This window comes from Medicago sativa, chromosome 1 (genome assembly GCF_051527215.1).
Source record: "Medicago sativa cultivar Bolivia chromosome 1, Bolivia_mono, whole genome shotgun sequence".
NCBI classification, from domain to species: Eukaryota; Viridiplantae; Streptophyta; class Magnoliopsida; order Fabales; family Fabaceae; genus Medicago; species Medicago sativa.
Window position 1 is genome coordinate 15999545 of NC_140749.1, and position 21020 is coordinate 16020564.

Genomic DNA, 21020 nt, shown 5'->3' on the forward strand with positions numbered 1-21020 from the left:
ATTTTGACTATAGGTGCTCTTTGAAATGACCAAATCAACCACATGTTGACAAGTCTTCTGTAAGACCGAATCAATGTTGAATTTGGTCATAAACACGATAAACTCCTTATATACGATACCGACAAAATAAGACACTCATTGATGCCAAGCTACAAAACAACGAGCAAACAAAAGAGAAAGAATGCAGTCACACCAACAAGGGATGACTATGACACTACGGTTGGAACCTAATAGGGGATAAACCCTAGCAGAGCGGTGCAATAAGGAGAGTGGGGCTTGAAAGTTTTGAGATTATTTTCCATAAATGCCACCTAACCTGATTTCCCATGATACATATACAAATATAATTTCGGATCCAATTGTACAAAACATTGATTTAATCTAATCATATACTAGAGAAGCCTCATATTGTTCCTATTAAATACATAAAATATCCATTCTAGACTTAATAAGTACATTGTTATTGAATGGTGATCATACATTATGTAAAAGCATACTATTAATCAGCAAGAGAAGCTAAGACTGAGGATACAATATGCAGTGATCCAGTGATGACAATAACACCCTTTTCATCTCCTCTTATGTTTAGAATCTCATTTGCAATTCTCAAGCAATCCTTTAAAGAAGACTCAGTAGCCAATATGGTCTTACCATCAGTCAAATTGCTTTCTGAGCTTACTGGCTGTTCCTTGAATAATTCTGTGTATTCTGTCATTCCATCATGACAAATGTCGACGCCAAGCTCTTCAGAAGCTTTAATCCAGGAATCTCTCAACAAAGAAGCTGGTGTTGTTCGAGTTACAGCTCCAGCAATAGCAGCTTCAGTCAAAATAACAGTCTTCACATATGCACCTGAACAAATGTCGCAACAGATTTAGAGTTTTAGGAGTGCATTTTACACTAGTTTTATATGTTCAGCTAAACAAAAGCCTACATATTGCATCAAATAATTTGACTTCTTTAAGATGAGTGAATTTCAAAAACAAAAAAAAACGGAATTATAAATTGTAGTTGGAGAGTAAATTGAATGAAATTACAATTTTAAACTTCACAGCTCAACATATCTATGCTAATTTATTTTTAATTAATAGTTTAAATCATTTTACTAATAAAGGCATTATAGGCAGGCTGAAATTAGAAGTCTAAATGAATTAAAATCTAGTTGACATTTTATTCCCTCATTCAACAAAGTTTATGAAACTATAGTTAATATGATGACATGATATTTTATTTTTCATTCAATTAGCACATCAGATTAGCATAGTTTACCTGAGAGAATCTCTCTAGCAAAACCTGCATGGTCTTTGTCAGACGCCATTGCAACAACAAAAGCTAATGGAGCCTTGGGAAACGCCACCCTTATTGTATTCATCAGTGCTTTGGCAGATTCTTTGGTGTGGGCTACAGAATGAATAGACACAATTATAACTATGGTGCTTATAAATTCACATTTTACAATACCATTAGAAATTTTACAAACATAAACTGTCAAACAGGTTATGCACTTGAATTTGCATGATATTGTTCATGATTCTACAATCAAATTCCATTTAAATGTTTCATAAGTCTTTTACATATTTTGTTTAAACTACAGCTTTAGCATGTTTCATAACTTGGCATGTTTTATAAAGTAATTTGACTTCTTGCAAACCAGCAAAAATCATGTGTTTCAAGTCAAGAATACTTATTTTTATATGGAAATTGAAAGGCACTGACAGGCGTGAAACTAATCACACCCAGAGCATGATCTTGGTGGCCCTTTTTTTCACAAGCGAGGACAATATGAAATATTAACAATGTGTCCAGTCTGCAACAAAGAATTATCATATTTTTATGTCTATCTTTCCTTAAAAAAAATTAGAGGATTTCTAGAAAATTTTCCAAAGCAAATGAACACAATTTTTTTAAACAAAATGAAATCATCAGGTTATCCCATGGTTCCCTCAAAAAAAGGTTATCGCATGGTAATAAAAAGAGAAGAGCAGTCAACCTCCATCAAGCAGTATTGTTGCTCCAGAAAGTCCCAAGGCCTTGGCTTCTTCAGATTTTAGGAGCTGACTCCTTCCAAGGAGGTATGTACGCTCTAACCCACACCTTATAGATTCATCAGAAATTTTCCATCCTAATCATCCAATAAACAATTTATAGTGATGGTTATTACCAAAGCAAGAAAATTGAGACTTACAATATGAACTGGTTGATTACATAACAATGCAAAACATTGGGGGTATATAAACAAAGGTCCAAAGGCTGCAATTCACTCAAATGACTGGCTACCCTCTTCTTCCCTTTTTCTATTATTTATATACTTTGTACCCCTATCTACCCTCTTTACTTATCTTTGTTTACTAATTATCTATTTGTTTCTAACTAATGGTGTTGTGTAACACAATACAAGACTTTGATTTCATTTGTCATGGTTAGGGTCAAAATGACGGAGACCAAGAGGAAAACTACAAAAATAACTAAGTAGGAGAGATAGAAAATACATAAGCAATGTACGCACAAAAATGCAAGAGGCGTTACCACGCATTGTAGACTGCATCTATGAAGCACGGACACAGGGACACTTGTAATGTAAAAAACATAGGACACGGCTATATAGATATTAATAAAATTAAGCAATTTATGAGCACAATTTATAAAGACACTAACATGAGAAGCAAAATTCATATTTATTTAAACTCGGTACTTTCAATCAACCAAAAAAAGACATAAATCAACCAAAAGAAACCGAGTACTTTCAATTATGAAAAATATTCAAAAACAAAATGATAAAATCATATCCTAGTCACTCCACATTGAGAAAATCAGCCTCTAAGCCTTGCTCGTCTAAAGACAAGTCAGCAACATCAAGAAATCCACTATCATCCAAACCCATCTCCAACGATATCCCACATTTTAGTTTCTTCTTGATGGTATTGGGGAGTGCTCCTTGATAGAAGTCGAAGGTTACTATGCAAATATACTAAAGTTTTCGCTCTATGTAGTGCAATCATGTTTCTCTTCAAATAATGGAAAAATGAATATGTGCTCTAATTTCTTTCACAACACGAAGATGAACAAAACTGTGCAAGTAGCTTATGTGCAACCTTTTGAAGTAATCAAGCTCGATTATCTTTATCAACAATAGGATCAAGATTGTCAAAACCTTCTCTTTCATCTTAGAATCAGAAAACAACTTTCTGAAACATTTTTATCTTTCCTCGGTGAGCTCAATCTTCAGTTATCCATTATGTACTATACTAATGTGAAACCCGTGCATTCGCACGGATTAATATATCGTCGATCTACAAACATAACATTTGCGGCAAAAGCAACAATTACATCAGATTTTTTATGAATATAAACCTATGTTCCACACACATGCCATTACTAAGTAAGTTCAAAAGAACACAAAATGTTGTCCACAAAAATGCAGGAACTGCTATGGTGACCAGGGTTCCAACATGGGTAGAATTAGCGTTGGCTGCGCACTAAACAATATCACCAGGATCAAGAAATATTGACATATTACATTCAATTTCAATTCCAACGCCGAAATCTAAAACTTAAAAAGTGGTAAGCACAAAAAGCTAAAACGTATAAAGTAGTTAGTGTTAGAGATGACATCACACGCACAATCAATCTTAACGAATAAAAGGAAGATCAAATAAGTTCATAAGAGTTGGATGCCCTAATGGCCCAAACAACCTCATTTTCGTCATCTCCTCAACCACATATATCTCTATCCATACAAAATTATGAAAGGAGTAGATAAAAAAATGAGTTGTCTATTTTGATGGATTTTTCGACCCTGTTTCATCGATCGAGCCCCATAACCTCTGTCATCTCATTTCATACAAACCCACGGAAGCACAGTAATATACCGAGCAAAATGGTAATCTAAAACTATTTTCCCTTTTCTTTCTCTAGTTTGTTATGCATGTCTTTTTTTTTTTTTTTTTTTTGCCTTATGAACTCGATTTAAACCAACTGTTATGTGATTTCCTATAAAGGATCGGGTCAAAACGATTTTGTGAAGGTGGGATCCAACTGTTATAAAAATAAAAGAACAATATTTTTCCCGCAAAATGCAGAAATTGTTAAATCGAAAGAAGATCAAGACTAAAGAATGGCAAATGGGTAGCATTTATGTCGAGTCTGCAATTTTTGCATGTGCTGAAGTAGTAATCTTCATCGCAAAATACTACTCATTTGTCATTCTTTAGTCTTGGTCTTGTCCATGGCTTTTCCCCGTGTTCTTTGATGCATACTTTAGAGAAAACTAAATTTGTTGGTCATGGTTTCCTTAGCGTCCAATAACGGTCAATGTTTTGATCGGCCACAATCATATACTTCATTCGAAAAAAGTTTTTAATCTCCATATATCAGTTAACATAATTGTACCTAATTTATGTGTTTCTAAATCACCCGAAAAGATTTTTAGCATGGCTAGAACGTATTTTGCACCAACATGACCTGTTTCAAAAGATACAGTTAAAAGATGTGTTGCGGCTTCGAAATTCGGAATTCGATATCGAATGTTTAGCAAACCTATTCTAAAACAAAATTCTGAATTTTTGTTTAATTCTAAGAGGGAATAAAAATCTAGCCGATGTTCAATCTCATTTTGTGATCTAATGATAAGTGAAACATCTCTTAATCTGCATGATTGAATTACTTTTCCATTGTTGGAGGTTTTATTCAATAGTTGCGATGTTTGTTTTATACTAAAGATATTTTTCAATGAATTCTCTATCTTTTACCTCATTAAACCCACATATGTTAGGAAGGTCAAAACAAATTAAGGACAACATCACTTCAAAATGAGCAGAACCATGTGGAGAACTTGTTGCAACCTATAAAAAATACATGGAATCAAAGGGGTGTGACTGTTGTTAGCGATGGATGGAGTGATCCACAGAGAAGATCTCTTATTAATTTCATGGTTGTCAAAGAGAGTGGACCTATGTTTCTAAAGGCCATAAATTGTTTTAATGAGATAAAATATAGAGAATTCATTGCTAAACGCATAAGGGAGGTAATTATGATGGTTGTCCCTTCAAATGTTGTGCAAGTAGTGACTAATAATGCACCTATTTGTAAGCCAGTGGGTTTAATTATTGAGGTTGAGTTTCCTTCTATTTACTGGACTTCATGTGTTGTTCATACATTAACTCTTGCTTTGAAGAACATATGTGGGATGTCGTTGGAGATGAGTTTGGATCCTTGAATGGATTTCTTGAAGTTGCTGACTTGTCTTTAGATGAGCTAGGTTTAGAGGCTGATTTTCTTAATGTGGAGTAACTAGGATATGATTTTAACTTGTCTTTATAATTTAGAATATTTTTCATAATTGAAAGTACTCAGTTGTGTTTGTCTTTTTTTGGTAGATTGAAAGTACTGAGTTTAAATAAACATAAATTAAGCTTCTCGTTTTAGATTTTGTATAAATCGTGCTCATAAATTAATTTTATTAATATATATATATATATATATATATATATATATATATATATATATATATATATATATATATTAAAATAGCCGTGTCTGTGTCCGTGTCCTATGTTTTTACATTACCGGTGACCCCGTGTCGCGTCGTGTATCGTGTCCGTGAGTGAGTATGTTATTTATAGCTTCTGAACTTGAATGGCAATATATTATATTCATAAGAAAAGAAAAGTCAAAGGCCAAGCATAAGTTAGAAAATGTGTACCTAAATTACGAAGACAGAGTGCCACACAAGTAGCAGTTGCTGCATTTTGAAGTTGGTGAGCACCAGGCATTTGCAGCTTCAAATCATGCAACTTACAGGACTGCGTGAATAGCTATACTTAGTAAATTTCTCATAAACATTCCCATGATCAAAAATAAAATACAGATTGAAAATTAGTTAACTAGCACAGCAAAGTGGTAGAGAGGGGGGGTGCACTTCTTTGAACATTCAGATTTCAGATGAGTGATATCATACAATATAAGACATGTGATACTGTGACACTTGAAGCTCAAAAAGTTCTCTATTACTCTGTTATAATTTTGGACTCCCTGCTTTTGTTGTAGATTAACACATTCAAGTAGACTACTACTCCAATAAAAGATTTAATGGTAGAACATTATCAATATGTTATCTTCAGAACATGTAATGATATTTGGTATTAAGAATGTTTACATTATTGGGAAAGTTGAGCAACAAATTAAAGTTTTCCATGTGTTGTACAAGAGTTAAAAATTTGTGAATAAAAAATTAAATTTCATTGACCACATTCATTTGTAGGAATAAAACTTTCCTTTGCAAACAGGAAACTATATGTCGTCAAGTTATTATGTTATCTTAAATGTGCTTTGATCTCACTCTCAAAAGTTAACTCAGAGGATGAGGGTGCTCAAGCACATATCAGCATTTCACAGCCTTAGAACCTTAACAAGTAAACAAATGCAACTTCAATACCTACCCACACACGCAGTGTGGATCAGGGTCCATTGCCTGCAAAGCCATCTCTGATGTCATGTTAAATGTGTTTGGATTTCACTACTAAAAGTAAGCTTAAAGGATAAGAGTGCCGAAACACATAAGCACTGCATAGCCTGGGGTTCTTGGTAAACACACAAATTTCGTCTTGACGTTTTTATTTAATTGTATTTCTGACAAAGGTTGATTATAAACCTGAGAATAATTCACTTGAACCAAATATGGAAATAAAATTTTGTTACAAATATGGTCTATTTTGTTACAAATATGGTTTATTATTCTCAAGAATAATTCACTTCATTCCTACGAATGAATTTCCCAAAAATGTGGCCTAGATGGAGACAAAATATGTCTTACACCCAACTACATCAAATTTAAAGAATGCTAACTACAAAATTGCACATCATATTGCTAAGATGCCAATCGAGTTCTCAGTGGCCTACGCTGCATTTGCTAAACTGAACAAACATTGAAAGCTATAGAATACAAGCTCTTACCAGTTTCAAGTCTTTGACAGTTTGTATTTCTATATCACAAATTTGACAAGGCTTGCCATTGAGTATGCTGAAACTTTTTACTGCTAAGTTATTCCCAGAGTCAGATGCTGATACTACAGGGGAATCCATGCTCACTGCTTTTTCTCGAATAATGTGCTTAATATGAGGGAGGAACGGCCCACCTAACACCAACTGAAATGCATATTTTAGTTAGCAAAACGTAAAGGAGAAAATGGGCCTCTTTCAAAGCAATTTACAAATACAACAATTAAAAAAGAAAACTAAATTTTCATTTTGGTTTTCTACTTTTCTGCTTGTGAATAAATGAACTTCGAAATCTGTATTTATACATTACATATAAACAATACAAAATAAGAAACGTTTGACTTCATCCTTAAAAAATGTTTCATTGCTGCTACAACATTAAAAAATGCCACAGGACTAAACATTAGAAGCGAAAATAATATTTTACATTTATCATTATTGGCTCCCCTTTAGAGCAAAAACTGCTAGTTTTGTGTGCATAAGAATTGGATGGAACTTGTTTACCAAAGAAAATGGATCTACATTTGCCAATTCACTCTAAAGGGGAGCCTGTAGTTACAAAATTCATTCTATACCATGTCAATTTCAGCATATCACAATAACATGAATATGAGATCTACAAAGAGATACACCTAACTGGGCGACCTTGTTTTATAATTCCAGCCTTTGCCATTGCAATAGTTTCCAACGAACCCCCAAGAGCTGCCAAGTGTTCCTCACCTACAGTCGTTATGACTGCTGCAGCAAGTCCAGAGCTTGATATAATATTTGTTGCATCTCGTGCACCTCCTAACCCAGCCTGTACACAATAAAATAAGGTTTTTAACATCGGTACTTAAAGGAATAAGCACTAAGACGGCTAATGGGTTAGTCACTAAATAAAATTGGTTTCGGCAGTAGTTAGTTAGGACTTAGAGTTTATGTAGCAGAATTGAACAGATCAGGATCAGGTTGGAATAAATGTCAGTTAACTCAGTTACTCTGTTGTAAGGAGTAAGGACCATATGTTGTAAGGGAATTCACTCCCTGATCCTGCATCTCTGCATAATAGCCAAATTCAGAGTCTCTATTCATCAACCTTGGATGCTAACCCGCGCGTTGCGCGGTTGCACATGTGAATATATGCTTTTATTCATTTATTTAAGAATTATGAAATGATGATCATGATATATAAATAAAAAAAGTAAGTTTGGTAGAGAATATAAGTTTGCGTTAATCTTAAATATGGTCACAATCTATAATAGTAGCAAGCTCTGTTAAGCTCAAAGAGGTGTTGGTTTTTGTGTGTCCAAATAACATAACTCAAATATCACAATATCAAAACAGAGCTAATTATTTGATGGTAAAACATAGTAAACTTTATTGGTTGAAATACATATGATCCCTAGGAGTTATGTTGAACCCATATATAAATTAGTTGGACCTGTTTATATTTCAACTCGTAGGATTGAGTGTGACAAACAATATACAAAAGCTACTCGAGTCCTACATTCAAGAGTTAAGTGTAATCCATGAATCTTATTATGAGATGACATGAGATGAGATGAAAGCCCTCCCAAAGAGTAGATATAAGCTATCTCTTACTTAAAAGCTCAACAACACTGCCAAACCAATCACCATAGACCAAAAATCCTCCAAGGCTTACTTTCGTCCAAATTTTGAAGATTGAAAGAATCTTATAAGGTGAAGGTGATACCTTGCAGAAAGCTTAACCATGAGAGAGCTAGAGATCACTTGAATTATAATGTCATTTTCTTGATGTGGCTCCTAGTAGTGTGATGCATATTAGCTGGCACCATTTCATTGGTGATTTTAATTAACTGCAGAAGGCTCAAATTAGGAGAAGTAGTGTATAATTGTATATTTTTGGTTTCTTGATTTTCATTGCACTTTATCATAAACCTATCAACGTAGGAGGCTAGGAGCCAACTGTCCACCAAATGAATAAATTGAGTATGGTATCATTATTGTGGGGTATGCAAAACTGATGAAACGTAACTTTGAGCATTGAAGGAGAATGAGTCGTTATTGAAAGATGATAACGGTAAGGAAATAGGTATAGATAACGCGGTACAAAGTGAAATGGCTTACATTTTCATGAAATTTGCTACTATTTATCATTATAAGACTAGTAAACACATAGGATTTTTCTTGACATGGCAAAACCAAGCTTATGTGAAAAGACTGTTGATGAGATGGCACCAAGACAATTTGAGGGTCTGGTTTAATAAATTATAATAGATTATTCGTTTCTTTCATCCCCCCTCCTTTCCATTTTGCCTAAACAGCTAGTTCAGATCTCTATTAGACCAATGCTAACAACCTCAACCAAGCCCCAATGCAATCACTGGAGCAAGGAAAAGTGAAATTCAACGCAAGATTCTCTTGGTGAGAGGATAACAGCAGTACTATCAGACGAATTATTTGATATGAAGTTTGTAACAAGAAGTTGTTGGATGAAGATGAAGTAAAATATATAACTAACCTCAATAACCGCAATGTCAACTTTCTCATCTGCAAACAAGATGAATGCCATGGCAGTGAAAACCTGAAATTGAAATATATCCATAAGTGATTTGAGTTGCAACGACATTATAACAATAATCCTATTCACTTACATTATCTACGCTTAACATATTCCTAATCAATGTGCATTCACACCCAAATTTTCAACAAAATCTCAGCACAGTAACTTCTTAAGTTAGCTCAGCAATTTGATAACAATTTTCAACAGTTCAATACCTCAAAATGGCTTATGCAACTGTTTTCCTCTTTAATTGCTTGGTCAAGATCCTGCTTGATCCTATGAAAGAGATTGTTTAACAATTTCGCTGAAACAGGATCACCAGATCTTCCTAGCAGAATGCGTTCCCTGATAGTCTGAATATGCGGACTGCTCGAGAAAAATAAAGCCTGTCGTCAATGATATATCAATCGTAAAAAAACTATGGATTGAAGATGAAGTTGCAAGTTGACGCTGTTGCAGTTATATAAAAGTAAACATTAAAAAACAATTAAAATAATAAAGAACCTTTACCTAGTATAACAACCAACAGAATAACCTTCAGTCCTCAGAATATTAGATATAAAAGCAGCCGTTGATCCTTTTCCCTTTGTCCCAGCAATATGAACAGCCTACAATTGCCAGAAATTGAAACACTTAATATTTATCACTTACTTCAACTGCATAACATTGAGTTAAAGTACTACAAATTCATGACCCTTAAAGGAGCCCCCAAGGCTAATAGGAAAGACACTAATGGCATATTGAGTGAGGCTCAATCTTGTGGATTACTGCAAAGGTCTAAACCACAAACCGTTTCACCGGTAGCAGTAAATGTTCTAAATAAAGGTCTGCAACAGAGATCAAGACCATGTTATCAGGGCTTTCGATTTCTTCGAGACTACAATGCGACTATGTTTGAGACTGGTTATTATGATCTTGATCCTCCGCAATATCAAGGATTCCAATGTGATAGGATTACACTTTTAATCACTAAAAAGCTAATAGAATCCTACAAATCCACTTCAGAAAAAACCCTTCAAAATTCGGAAGTTTTTCAATACTACATAATTTCCTAACTAAAATTTTGTACTCCCGGTTAAAAAAAATCATAGTTGTCCTAATTGAATACAACTGGTTATCTAGATTACATAAAATTCTTGATTGAATATACAAGACTCTTTTATCACATAAAATCCTTTAAAATGCTAATAATATACATTGTGTTATTTTAACATCAAAATATAGATACCGAAACAGTTTATATCTTAGGACTAGTTTCAATAAACAACTTCTTTACAGCTATTAGCACAAACACTGATAAGCACCTATGTATAAGTTATTTCTATAGCAAAAGATAAAATTAAGTTAAATTATTTTCATATAAGTTGTGTTCATAAGCTATCCTGGATAACTTATGAAAATAAGCTCAAAAGAGCTTATGAATTATGCAGCACCAACACTTCTGATCTAAGGTGTGTCTAGTATCCGACATGTGTCACTGACTCGTGTGGTTACATTCAATTAATTCATTTTCTCAAATTATTAACTGTGTCTACGCGTTAGTGTTGTATCCGGTGTTTGTGTGTGTGTTTCATAGATTATGAACAATAGAGTGAGAATGAGAATTTGAACCTTGAATTTGGAGTGAGGATTACCAAACCGATCCAATAACCGTTTCATTCTACCAAGATCAAATCCATCGTTCGAATCAGTCCCTGCTCCAGTAGGAACACCAGATTTCTCGTAATTCTTCAATGAATCAATGTAATCAACTAAATCTTTCATTTCTGAATCTTCTCGGTGCGAACTCATGGTTCGCACCAAATGCACTTGCTTTGAAATTCCTCTATGTGAGAATGATGAGCTAACAAATGCCTTGAAATGCAGAAGCATGATGCGCGAGTACAGTGAGGCTGAAGAGGCGGCAGCGATGAGGTGAAAGTATTGATTATGCGGCGGCAAGGTTCGTCTGGATTTTTCCGGCGAGAGATTGACGGGCGGAGATTCGCCGGAGAAAGATATAGGAGTTGGTGGTGGGACCAAGGTGACGGTGAATGGAATAAGTTCATCTATACTATGATTTTTAAACGTTTTTTTTATTTAAAAATATAACGAATTCTGATTTTTAGTACTATATAAAAAGGTAAAAAAATTCTCTCAAAAAAAAAAAGTAAAAAAATTATCCTCCAAAAAAATTTATTTTATTTTTGTTCATAAATTCACAAAAAATATTTGGAGAAAAACTACAAGTTGAAGAAAAAAAATTCACAAAATTAATAAACTCATCATGCAAAGAAATCTGTTAATTCACTGAGAGTGACAATTCATTAAAGAGTTTGAATTGCAAGTTTTCAGCGAAACAGCCACCACTGAGAGTGAAACTTTACTCGTTTAAGTAATTGATCTAAGGTAAATTGAGTATTTACTCTCCTTTTTTTGACAAAAAGAGGGACTAAAATCATTTTTACCCAATATAAAATAATTAAAATTTTGAACAACATTTAGAGCCCGTTTGTTATAGCTTTTTTAAGAAAAAAATCACTTTTTTTAAACAAATAATCACTTTTAAGAGTTTTGCATCCGTTTGTTACAGATTTTTAAAAAAATCAGAATCTAAAAATAATCTAAAAACAGCTTCAAATGAGAAGCTGTTAGGAGCAGCTTAAAATAAAATAGATTTTTTTTAGAGGAGAGAGAAAATATAATTTAAAAGATTGAACTAATTTTGTAACAAAAAAATCCCTTTTATATAGTTGTATCCAAACAAACTAGATTATTTGTTTAAAAAAAGTGATTTTTATAACAGTAAACAAACGCAAAATAGATTCTGATTTTTCATATAATCTCTAAAATATAATCTCTAAATTATTTTATATCAAAATCACTTTTATTTTAATCCGTAACAAACGGGCCCTTAATAATATCCCGCAATTAATAATATCCCATTAACATAGAAGAAAAAGAAAAGTGCATAAACTTTGAATGTGCACCAACACCATTTATTTTTGAACCCTCATAATATTCCTAAAGACTATAAAACCCTTAGAAAGGACTCGGACGCCTCCAGATGGGCTCCTGAGGCCCATGCGTGTCCTTCCTAAACGACGCCTCCTTTCTTAAACTTCCAGAAGCTTCCACAAAGCGCCTAAAACACCTAAACCGCCTAAGATCAGTTAAAAAGACCAAAATCCCAGCTTTCTTGGGGCCGAGCAGAAGGCTATAAATACCACCCTTGAGAGCTTCCTCAAGACATCCAATAATCAGTCTAAACCCTAGAATACGATATTTAACCCTAGTATCCCTTACCGTACTTTTTGCAAGTACAATTTTTAGGAAATTTTTAGAGGAACTAAAAATTAAAGAATATATTTAGAGGGACTAAAATCATTTTCACCCAATATAAAATAATTAAAATGTTGAACAACATTCAATAATATCCCCCTTTAAAAAAAACAATTAATAATATCCCATTAACATAGAAGAAAAAGAAAAGTGCATAAATTTCGAATGTGCATCAACACCATTTATTTATATTCGATAAATCTTTTTCGTTCTTCAATTCACAGATTCCTTTAAAATCAGACGAAGGATCTCTCTTCTGATTTTCTTCGGTAACCATATCTACAATTATCTTTTCTGAGCGTGTGTTTTTTATTAATTCGTATTTTATATTTGATTTTTAGCCGATTACGGATTTCGATCTATTTTTTTAGGTTTATGCTATGGCTTCAAATCGGATTTTGAAAGAACTCAGGGATATGCAAAAGGATCCTCTCATTTCTTGCAGTGCTGGTATTTTATTTAAATCTGTTTATTTTTCACCTTATCTTAGTTCATTGATTATTATTATTGAATATGTTTTGATCTTTTTCGTTTTGAAATAAAATACTTGGTGCTTGTTTGTTCTTATTGGCTTCAATTTTATGTTTAATTCGGGTGCGTTAAATTACATATCAAAGATCCACGTGGAGAATTTTATGTCTTAAAAAAAAATTCAATTTTGTTTGAGATTGTTTTTAATTGTTGAAGTGGACAGGGACAAATGCAGGTATGTCAAATTGAGGGGAATTTCCCCTACTAATATAATTTTTTATGTCGAGCCGTTTAATAATTGTATTTATTTTTCACTAAAATTCAAGTGTTGCTCCCTCTAAATTAGTGATTTGCAAGAAATATTAGTAAAAACTGTTAAGTATTTTGCATACGCAATTTTGTATTTTTTTATGAAGTTTGCTTGAAATATGTCTGTAAAACTGTAATAGTTGAATGATCTTTTGTTCATAAATGTTGATGTATCTTTAAATCTTTTGGTTTAAATTGGTATCGATGTCTCTTGTCTTATCAGGAGAGTTGTGTACATGGGGTCTCAAATGTTAATGATGTCATTATTTATCTTTTATATAATCATTAATAGTAGATGGTCTACCCCCATTTGATAAAAAATTTGGATATGTCATTGGAAGTGGTTGTTGTTTGACGTTGATTTTACTATCATTTTTGGATAAGGACAATGTTTGTTCGATTTTATGTGGGTGCAAGGTTAGACGATTCCATGATGTTGTTGAAAAATGGATAAAGTAGACTTTCATATGTTTTTGTAGTTTGGTTTCTACGTAAGCTTTTGGATTATAGAAATATCAAGTTATATTCATAATTTCTTATGCATTTGTTGGTGTTGATGCATGTTTCGTGACTAGATTATGCAAAATTTAAATAGATTGTGCTTATTTATTGTGTTGATTTTGTTTCAAATTCAATACATTATAGGTCCTATTGCTGAAGATATGTTTCAGTGGCAAGGAGCAATTAAGGGTCCTCCAGACAGTCCTTATGTTGATGGTGTTTTTCGACTGAGGATTCGTTTCCCTCGAGATTATCCATTTACTCCACCCAAGGTGTGTATATTCATCTTGTATCTCTTTTTGTATTTTCAACCATGATTGTTTTAAATTATTTTTATTTTATATAATGTTACTTTGCATTTTCTCTTAGTTCATTTGATGACTTTGTTGTCATTTAAACATTAATTTATTGACAATGACAACACCTTAAACATGCTCAATTTCTTTTCTTGGAAGGGAAAATGTCATTGTTGCGTGGTTCTGTTGAAAATTTTAGTTAGTATTATATTCATTTTGCATGTATGACATATTTACGTAGTACATCTAATCTCATTGCTTATGTGTGGTGATTGATCATACAGGTTATATTCTTGACAAAGGTCTTTCACCCAAACATTGATAGTAATGGAAACATTTGGATTGATATATTAAAGGATCAGTGGAGCCCTGCTCTTACCATATCCAAGGTTTGTTTTTAAATTTGTCAGATACTAAGATAAACATTCATTCCTTAAAATATGCTTCTTATTATTCAACTGCAATCCATTTTTAGAAATAAAATTTGATTGTTCCTTACACAACATAGAAAAATCCTTAAAGGATGTTCTAAAGTCTTAATGTTCTCAGTGCTTACCAAACTGGTGGGTTCAACAAACTTACAAAACCATATTTTATAATTTATGTGGAAATAATTAGGAACAGATATTGTGGATCAATTTTGTGGACATATTTTATGTGGTTTTTCTTACATAGCACACTACAATGGTACATGTATCAGGATTTGATTAATATTGAGTTATATTTAATCATTATATACACTTTTTTTTAATATTTCTATGTCATATAAATAGGTATTGCTCTCTATTTGTTCCTTGTTGACGGATCCAAATACTGATGAGTCATTGGTTCCTGAAATTGCTCACATGTACGAGACAGACAAGAACAAGTATGAGTCAATTGCAAGACATTGGACTCAGAAATATGCCATGGGCTACAATTAAACATATGATATGTGTGTTGGAGGTAATTTTTACTCCAAGTGTTTAGGCCTAATAACATTTGTATGAAAAGTTGTTGTCTTCCATTAAGCTCCATCCATTTAAGAATAAAATAAGAAACATTTTTTATGTTCTTTGTATTGTGCAAAATACAAATGTTACTTTTAGAATGAAAAGTATTTTCAATGTGTTAACAAATGTATTAATAGTTTAATGATGCACATGTATATTGGTTGGCTTATTCTACTATCGGCTTACATTTATTTTTCATAAATAATTAAATATTGAAAAAAAACATTAATTTGTTTTATTTTGTTTATCTTTTACGAATTTATCAAAGAAACGTGATAAACACTTAAATTTTGCTTTTAACTTTATGTGATAAATGTCTTGCAGTAGTAAAATTGAAAAACATTGATATTATTTTTCCCGACAAAAAAATACACTATAGAGATCATAGGAAAGCCTTTCACGTTTTAACTTCTCATTCTAAAAAAATTATCATACACATTTTGAATAAGAATAAAATTTATATAAGTTGGAAACAAATTAGTAGCTACATGTATAAAATAAAGAACTGAAAATATATCATTTAATAATTGAATTAAGTGCTCCTAAAAAACTCTACAAAATAAAATGTACTCCTTAAAAAAAAACAGTGGAATTAAGGAACTCAACGACTCAATATAGTTTTTAAGAAAGACAAATTTATAGCATTACCTCCAGAATCAATTTTAACATCTACAAAAGTGCAACAAAACATACACATAATAATCTCTCTTTTTGAAAATGAAATTACAAAACTGCAAAAATAAAACTATTATGGATTGGTCTAAGGCTCAAAATTTCCTTCATGTTTTAACCAAACACATCAACCTCTTAGTTGGCCTAAAACGCATCAAAACTACGCCTTGAGCTGCACTTTTCTAAACCAACATTTCCATCAAACGAAGATCTTTAGATTCTTAGATAGTCGTAATGTCTCCGACGTTAAATGCACCTCAATGATAGAGCACAACACAAGGCACACGTTATTGTATAAATAGGTCCATAGACCACAACGCGAGGTACACATTATACATCCTTTCAACACCTCTCACTCTTTGGTCTCTTAATGATTTGAGCATCGAATCACTCTACTAGACACAATCCAACATTCTGATCACTCTATATCATTTGCACTTTGCTTGGGAACAAGTTCGCCCATCTTTTATTCTTAAAAGATGAAAAACTTCACAGAAAAATCCAAAATTATTCACATGGTAAAAGAAAACAAAATTGTCTCCCTAGCATCACTCGGGGTGCCACATTGAAGGATGGAAAATTGCATCACCGGTACTTGTCAACACCCTGTGAATGACGTGGGCACCAATGCTAACGACGAAAGCACCACCAGCACCATTCATGGTGGGAACAAAAGATATTCTTTGTGACCTGGTTCAAGCTGTGCAAAAACATAATATCATCATTAAGGGCAAAAACATACGCATGTAATAGGTGGAAAGCTATTTCTACTCATCAATATAGTAACATCCCAGACTAATAGTAACATCCTAGACTACTTTCAGGATTGCCGACTGACCGCACAAATCAACACGAGTCTTTTCAGCGTGTTTTGTTTTTGTCCTCACTCGCACGTTTATCGGGAAACTTCCCGGTAGGTCACCCATCCCAAAATTGCTCCAAGTCAAGCACGCTTAACTGTGGAGTTCTTATGGAATGAGCTACCGAAAAGAAAATGCATCTTGTTGATATAGGTAGTACCAAACAATTCTTATAAGCTTTCCTTCAACGATGTAGTCCCATACCTACACAGCCTTAGGATCCCTCTCATTCCGATGTGATTCGGTTCCTCTATAAGCTGTCGGGAGCCGGTCATTGTTGTGCCTTGTGCACCGGCGACCACTCACATGCCCTCGTCAGCCGTGGGTGTTACATGCCCACCAGCTTCCGCTTGGTTCGTCCCCGAACCACACCGTACTGGGAGAGGTCTGCTCTGATACCATTTGTAACATCCCAGACTACTTTCAGGATTGTCGACTGACCCCACCCCACAAATCAACACGAGTCTTTTCAGCATGTTTTGTCCTCATTCGCACGCTTGCCGGAAAACTTCCCGGTAGGTCACCCATCCCAAAATTTCTCCAAGTCAAGCACGCTTAACTGTGGAGTTCTTATGGAATGAACTACCGAAAAGAAGATGCATCTTGTTGATATAGGTAGTACCAAACAATTCTTATAATCCTTCCTTCAACCATGTAGTCTCATACCTACACAGCCTTAGGATCCCTCTCATTCCGATGTGATTTGGTTCCTCTATAAGCTGTCGGGAGCCGCTCATTGTCGTGCCTTGTGCACCGGCGACCACTCCCCTGCCCTCGTCGGCCGTGGGTGTTACAAATATGAACCAACGATGTCTCCCGAAATCATTGTTGTGTAAGATGACTTAGTCAGGATTACACCTTTTCTCTGAAATCTCGTAAAAAAAGTAAAACATTTCTTGAAAGATTTAGGTTCTCGCAACCATTTCTTACTAATCAACATATAAATGATTTGTGCCAAATTTACCTAAATTCCAATATATAAGTAATGCACTTATTTGCTTATTTTGAAAGAAATCCTTTGAAATTACCCACTAGTAGATAGTTCGGTTTTTGAGTAATTGCATATTTATTATGACCTGCTTCCCTTACATTCATATGTTAAAAGAACAAGAAATGATTGGAGTATCAAAGAAAAATAAATATGAGGATTAGGAAATTCGCTAAACGAGTCTGAAGCGAGATCAAAGCAAATACAGTAAAATAGTTGAAGATGGATTGCATGAGAAAATTCTCTAAGCAAGTAAGAGAAAAGATATAATAACACAATAACGATGGTTAGGGTTTTCAATAAGATTGCAATAGCATAAGTTGAGAATACAAACCGTTACTCTACTAATATAAAGTGAACTATAAATAGACCAAACTATCCTTAACCTAATTACAACCAAAAGCCCATTACATAATATCTAATAGATTTCACAGTAGTTTGAAAGTTACTCTTCATCCTTCCAAAATTTCTCATTTTGACAACTATTGTTGGCCGAGAAGTACTTAACTGTTGTTCACCTCTCCAGCGTTAGTTAAGTGTCGTTTGCCACTTTTATCAGATGAATCACTTTTTAAATTGGCTTAACTGTTTTAAGAAGTCTCTCAAACGAAAATTAACTGTCGGTGGAGGTAAATGAGTAATTTCATAGTGGTTGAAAGAAACTTTGGAAGCCCAACGAGTAACTTTACCCTTGTTTTATACACTCAACTAGAAAAAAAACTACGCCCTTAAAAAAAACTACTCCCTCCGTTTCAAAATGAGTGTCGCTTTAGCCAAAAAAAATTGTTTCAAAATGAATGTCACTTTCAGTTTCCAATGCAATAATAACTTTTTCTTTTCAATTATACCCTCCAATTAATACTCTGCACACTACTTTCAAAGTATTACTTTTAAAACTAACCAATAGTTAATAAGGATAATTTCGTAAAATAACCTTTCTCTTTCTTTTAATCATTGCATTTCTTAATATGTGTGTAAACACCTAAAACGACACTAATTTTAAAACGGAGGGAGTAGAAAAAATATAATTAATGTTCTAAAATTACAAATATTGAGATATAAAAAAAAATTCAAACGTGACACATAATATGAAAGGAGGAGTAATTGAAAAATCAATGGAACGAAATTCCAGTTTACAATTCCATAGTTCGATGATATAACTATGCTAATTGATATTTGAATCAATGGCCTACATCACTTTACCAATAAAGGGGCATTACAGGCAGGCTCATATTAAAGGTCTAAATTAATCAAATCAACTCATATTCTATTCTCATATTCAACAAACTATATTGTACAATTTGTCCAACAAAAAAAAACTATGTAGTATCATGTTACAAGATTAAATTATAGTAAATATGATATGATATGACGATCAATATGATATGATATGATCATATCATATTGAAACTATGTATTTTAATTAAATGACAACATTAAATTAACTTAGTTTACCTGAGAGAACCTCTCTAGCAAAACCTTCATGGTCTTTGTCATCCACCATTGAAAAGAAAAAAAAACTAACCGAGCTTTGGGAAACATCATCCTTATTGTATTCATTAGTGCTTTGACAGATTCTTTGGTGTGGGCTACAAGATAAATTCACACAATCATAACCATGGTACTTATGAATTTGCATTTTACATGGTTTTATAAACATAAACTATCAAACAGGCGATGCATTAGAATTTGCATCGCATTATTTTATTGATTTCTGCATTCAAATTTCTTTTACTTTGGCATGTTTAATAAGTCTTTTACACAAACTACACCTTTGTCTCTAGTTTAATTAAAAAATAAGTAGCATTTTTTTTAAAAAGCCAAAATGATATATATATATATATATATATATATATATATATATATATATATATATATATATAAACACAGCTAGACTATTTAGTACAAGGAGTGCCAAAGGCCTAGACCAAACAAAGTTCAACAATCCTGTACAATGTCATCGAGGCACAAAACAACAAAAGGAAAAAGAAAAACAAGCTAGAGTACTGAATTTAAGCAAGCTAAAGGACTCTGCCGCCACGATTGGTAATCGAAATAAAAAATAGCATATTTTGATTTCAACTACCAAAATGACTGAAGCTTCACCCTTTCGCTTAGCACCAACAAGTTGTCCTCTTTCCTTTGAAAAATTCTATCATTCCGAGCTTTCCAGATAGTCCAAACAATTGACAGTCAAACAATATTCATGGACTCGGTAGACTTCTTTGAAAAGCCGCGCAAACCACCAAACTGGTGCAAATGATTAAACAAATAACCATACAAAACTGTTGAGAAACCAAACCAACCCGCAATAAGCTGCCACAAACTGCAAAAAAAAAAAAAGTACCTTGACTAAGAAAAATCATATGATTGAAGACCCAAGAAAGTTTGAAGCAAAACTGAAGCAGCTTCCAGTCAAGAGTTGAAGTAAGATGATTAGATGGTTTCAATCTCGTGAAACAGCCTCTAGACGTGGTTGGAAATAACAAAAATAACTTCTTTTTTTCAAAAAAAAAAAAAAAAAATCTTCTTATTTTAGAGAAAATTTTAAAATTTATCATCCAAAAAAAGTTGTAGCAAAAGAATGAAATGCTTAAAATGACTCTTAAGATAAGTTGTTTAAACCAATTTCTCGTTTGAAGTTTTCTTGAAAATATTCTTTGTTAAAAAATTATAAAATAAAAATGAAACATTAGAAAAATCATTTTCAAAAAATGCTACTCTTGGTTTGTGTAGATAGTAAAGGTATAGACAAAAATGGGTAGAAATTAAATTATAGTTTTAATTGGTATGGAAAAATATAGATTCATTACGTGCAAAAAATTACTTTGAAAATGTGTTTTATGTATATAGTATTAGAATTAAGATTAAGTTAAAAATTGAGATATTAATGAGTTGTGGCAACCATAGATTTATTGATTGACACTTTAAAAAAAAACTTAGTAATAAGATAAGATTATGATACTTAAAAAAGTTAAAATATCATTAACTTAATAATTTAACTATTTGATTTTTTTTTTTGAGAAATTTAACTATTTGATATATAATTTAATCTTCTAATATTTAATTTGAAGTTATAGATAAATT

General features: G+C 32.9%; 2 protein-coding genes across 3 annotated transcripts; one reads left to right on the forward strand and one right to left on the reverse strand.

Annotated features, from left to right (window-relative positions):
• Positions 1-270: 270 nt before the first annotated feature.
• On the reverse strand, positions 271-11548 carry LOC146953073 (dihydrofolate synthetase-like). 2 transcript variants are annotated; one of them, XM_085707775.1, is made up of 11 exons: positions 11135-11548; positions 10034-10131; positions 9739-9889; positions 9482-9544; positions 7639-7795; positions 7424-7512; positions 6952-7143; positions 5702-5801; positions 1991-2122; positions 1270-1401; positions 271-852 (listed from the first exon to the last, which is right to left on the reverse strand). In XM_085707775.1, exons 1-11 carry the CDS (start codon positions 11393-11395, stop codon positions 500-502), a joined length of 1728 nt encoding a protein of 575 aa, XP_085563901.1. In that variant the 5' UTR covers positions 11396-11548; the 3' UTR covers positions 271-499. The 2 variants fall into 2 exon arrangements, with proteins under 2 accessions (XP_085563901.1, XP_085563898.1); XM_085707772.1 differs by lacking the exon at positions 7424-7512 and having other exon boundaries at positions 7634-7795.
• Positions 11549-12959: 1411 nt separating this feature from the next.
• LOC146953074 (ubiquitin-conjugating enzyme E2 10-like) lies at positions 12960-15475 on the forward strand. Its single transcript, XM_085707781.1, has 5 exons — positions 12960-13113; positions 13216-13294; positions 14270-14397; positions 14706-14810; positions 15195-15475. The coding sequence occupies exons 2-5, from the start codon at positions 13225-13227 to the stop codon at positions 15342-15344; spliced, it is 453 nt and encodes a 150-aa protein (XP_085563907.1). The 5' UTR covers positions 12960-13113; positions 13216-13224; the 3' UTR covers positions 15345-15475.
• The last annotated feature ends 5545 nt before the right edge of the window (positions 15476-21020 follow it).

Excerpts from the sequence above, each read along its gene's own strand:
- LOC146953073 (XM_085707775.1), bottom strand. The coding sequence starts at position 11,395 with ATGCTTCTGCATTTCAAGGCATTTGTTAGCTCATCATTCTCACATAGA. Across the intron at positions 7,513-7,638 it reads TGGAATTATAAAACAAGGTC|CCATTTTCTTTGGTAAACAA; the intron begins GCCCAGTTAGGT and ends GCAAATGTAGAT. Across the intron at positions 1,402-1,990 it reads AACAATACTGCTTGATGGAG|CCCACACCAAAGAATCTGCC; the intron begins GTTGACTGCTCT and ends TTCATTCTGTAG.
- LOC146953074 (XM_085707781.1), top strand. The coding sequence starts at position 13,225 with ATGGCTTCAAATCGGATTTTGAAAGAACTCAGGGATATGCAAAAGGAT. Across the intron at positions 14,398-14,705 it reads ATCCATTTACTCCACCCAAG|GTTATATTCTTGACAAAGGT; the intron begins GTGTGTATATTC and ends TTGATCATACAG. Across the intron at positions 14,811-15,194 it reads CTGCTCTTACCATATCCAAG|GTATTGCTCTCTATTTGTTC; the intron begins GTTTGTTTTTAA and ends TCATATAAATAG.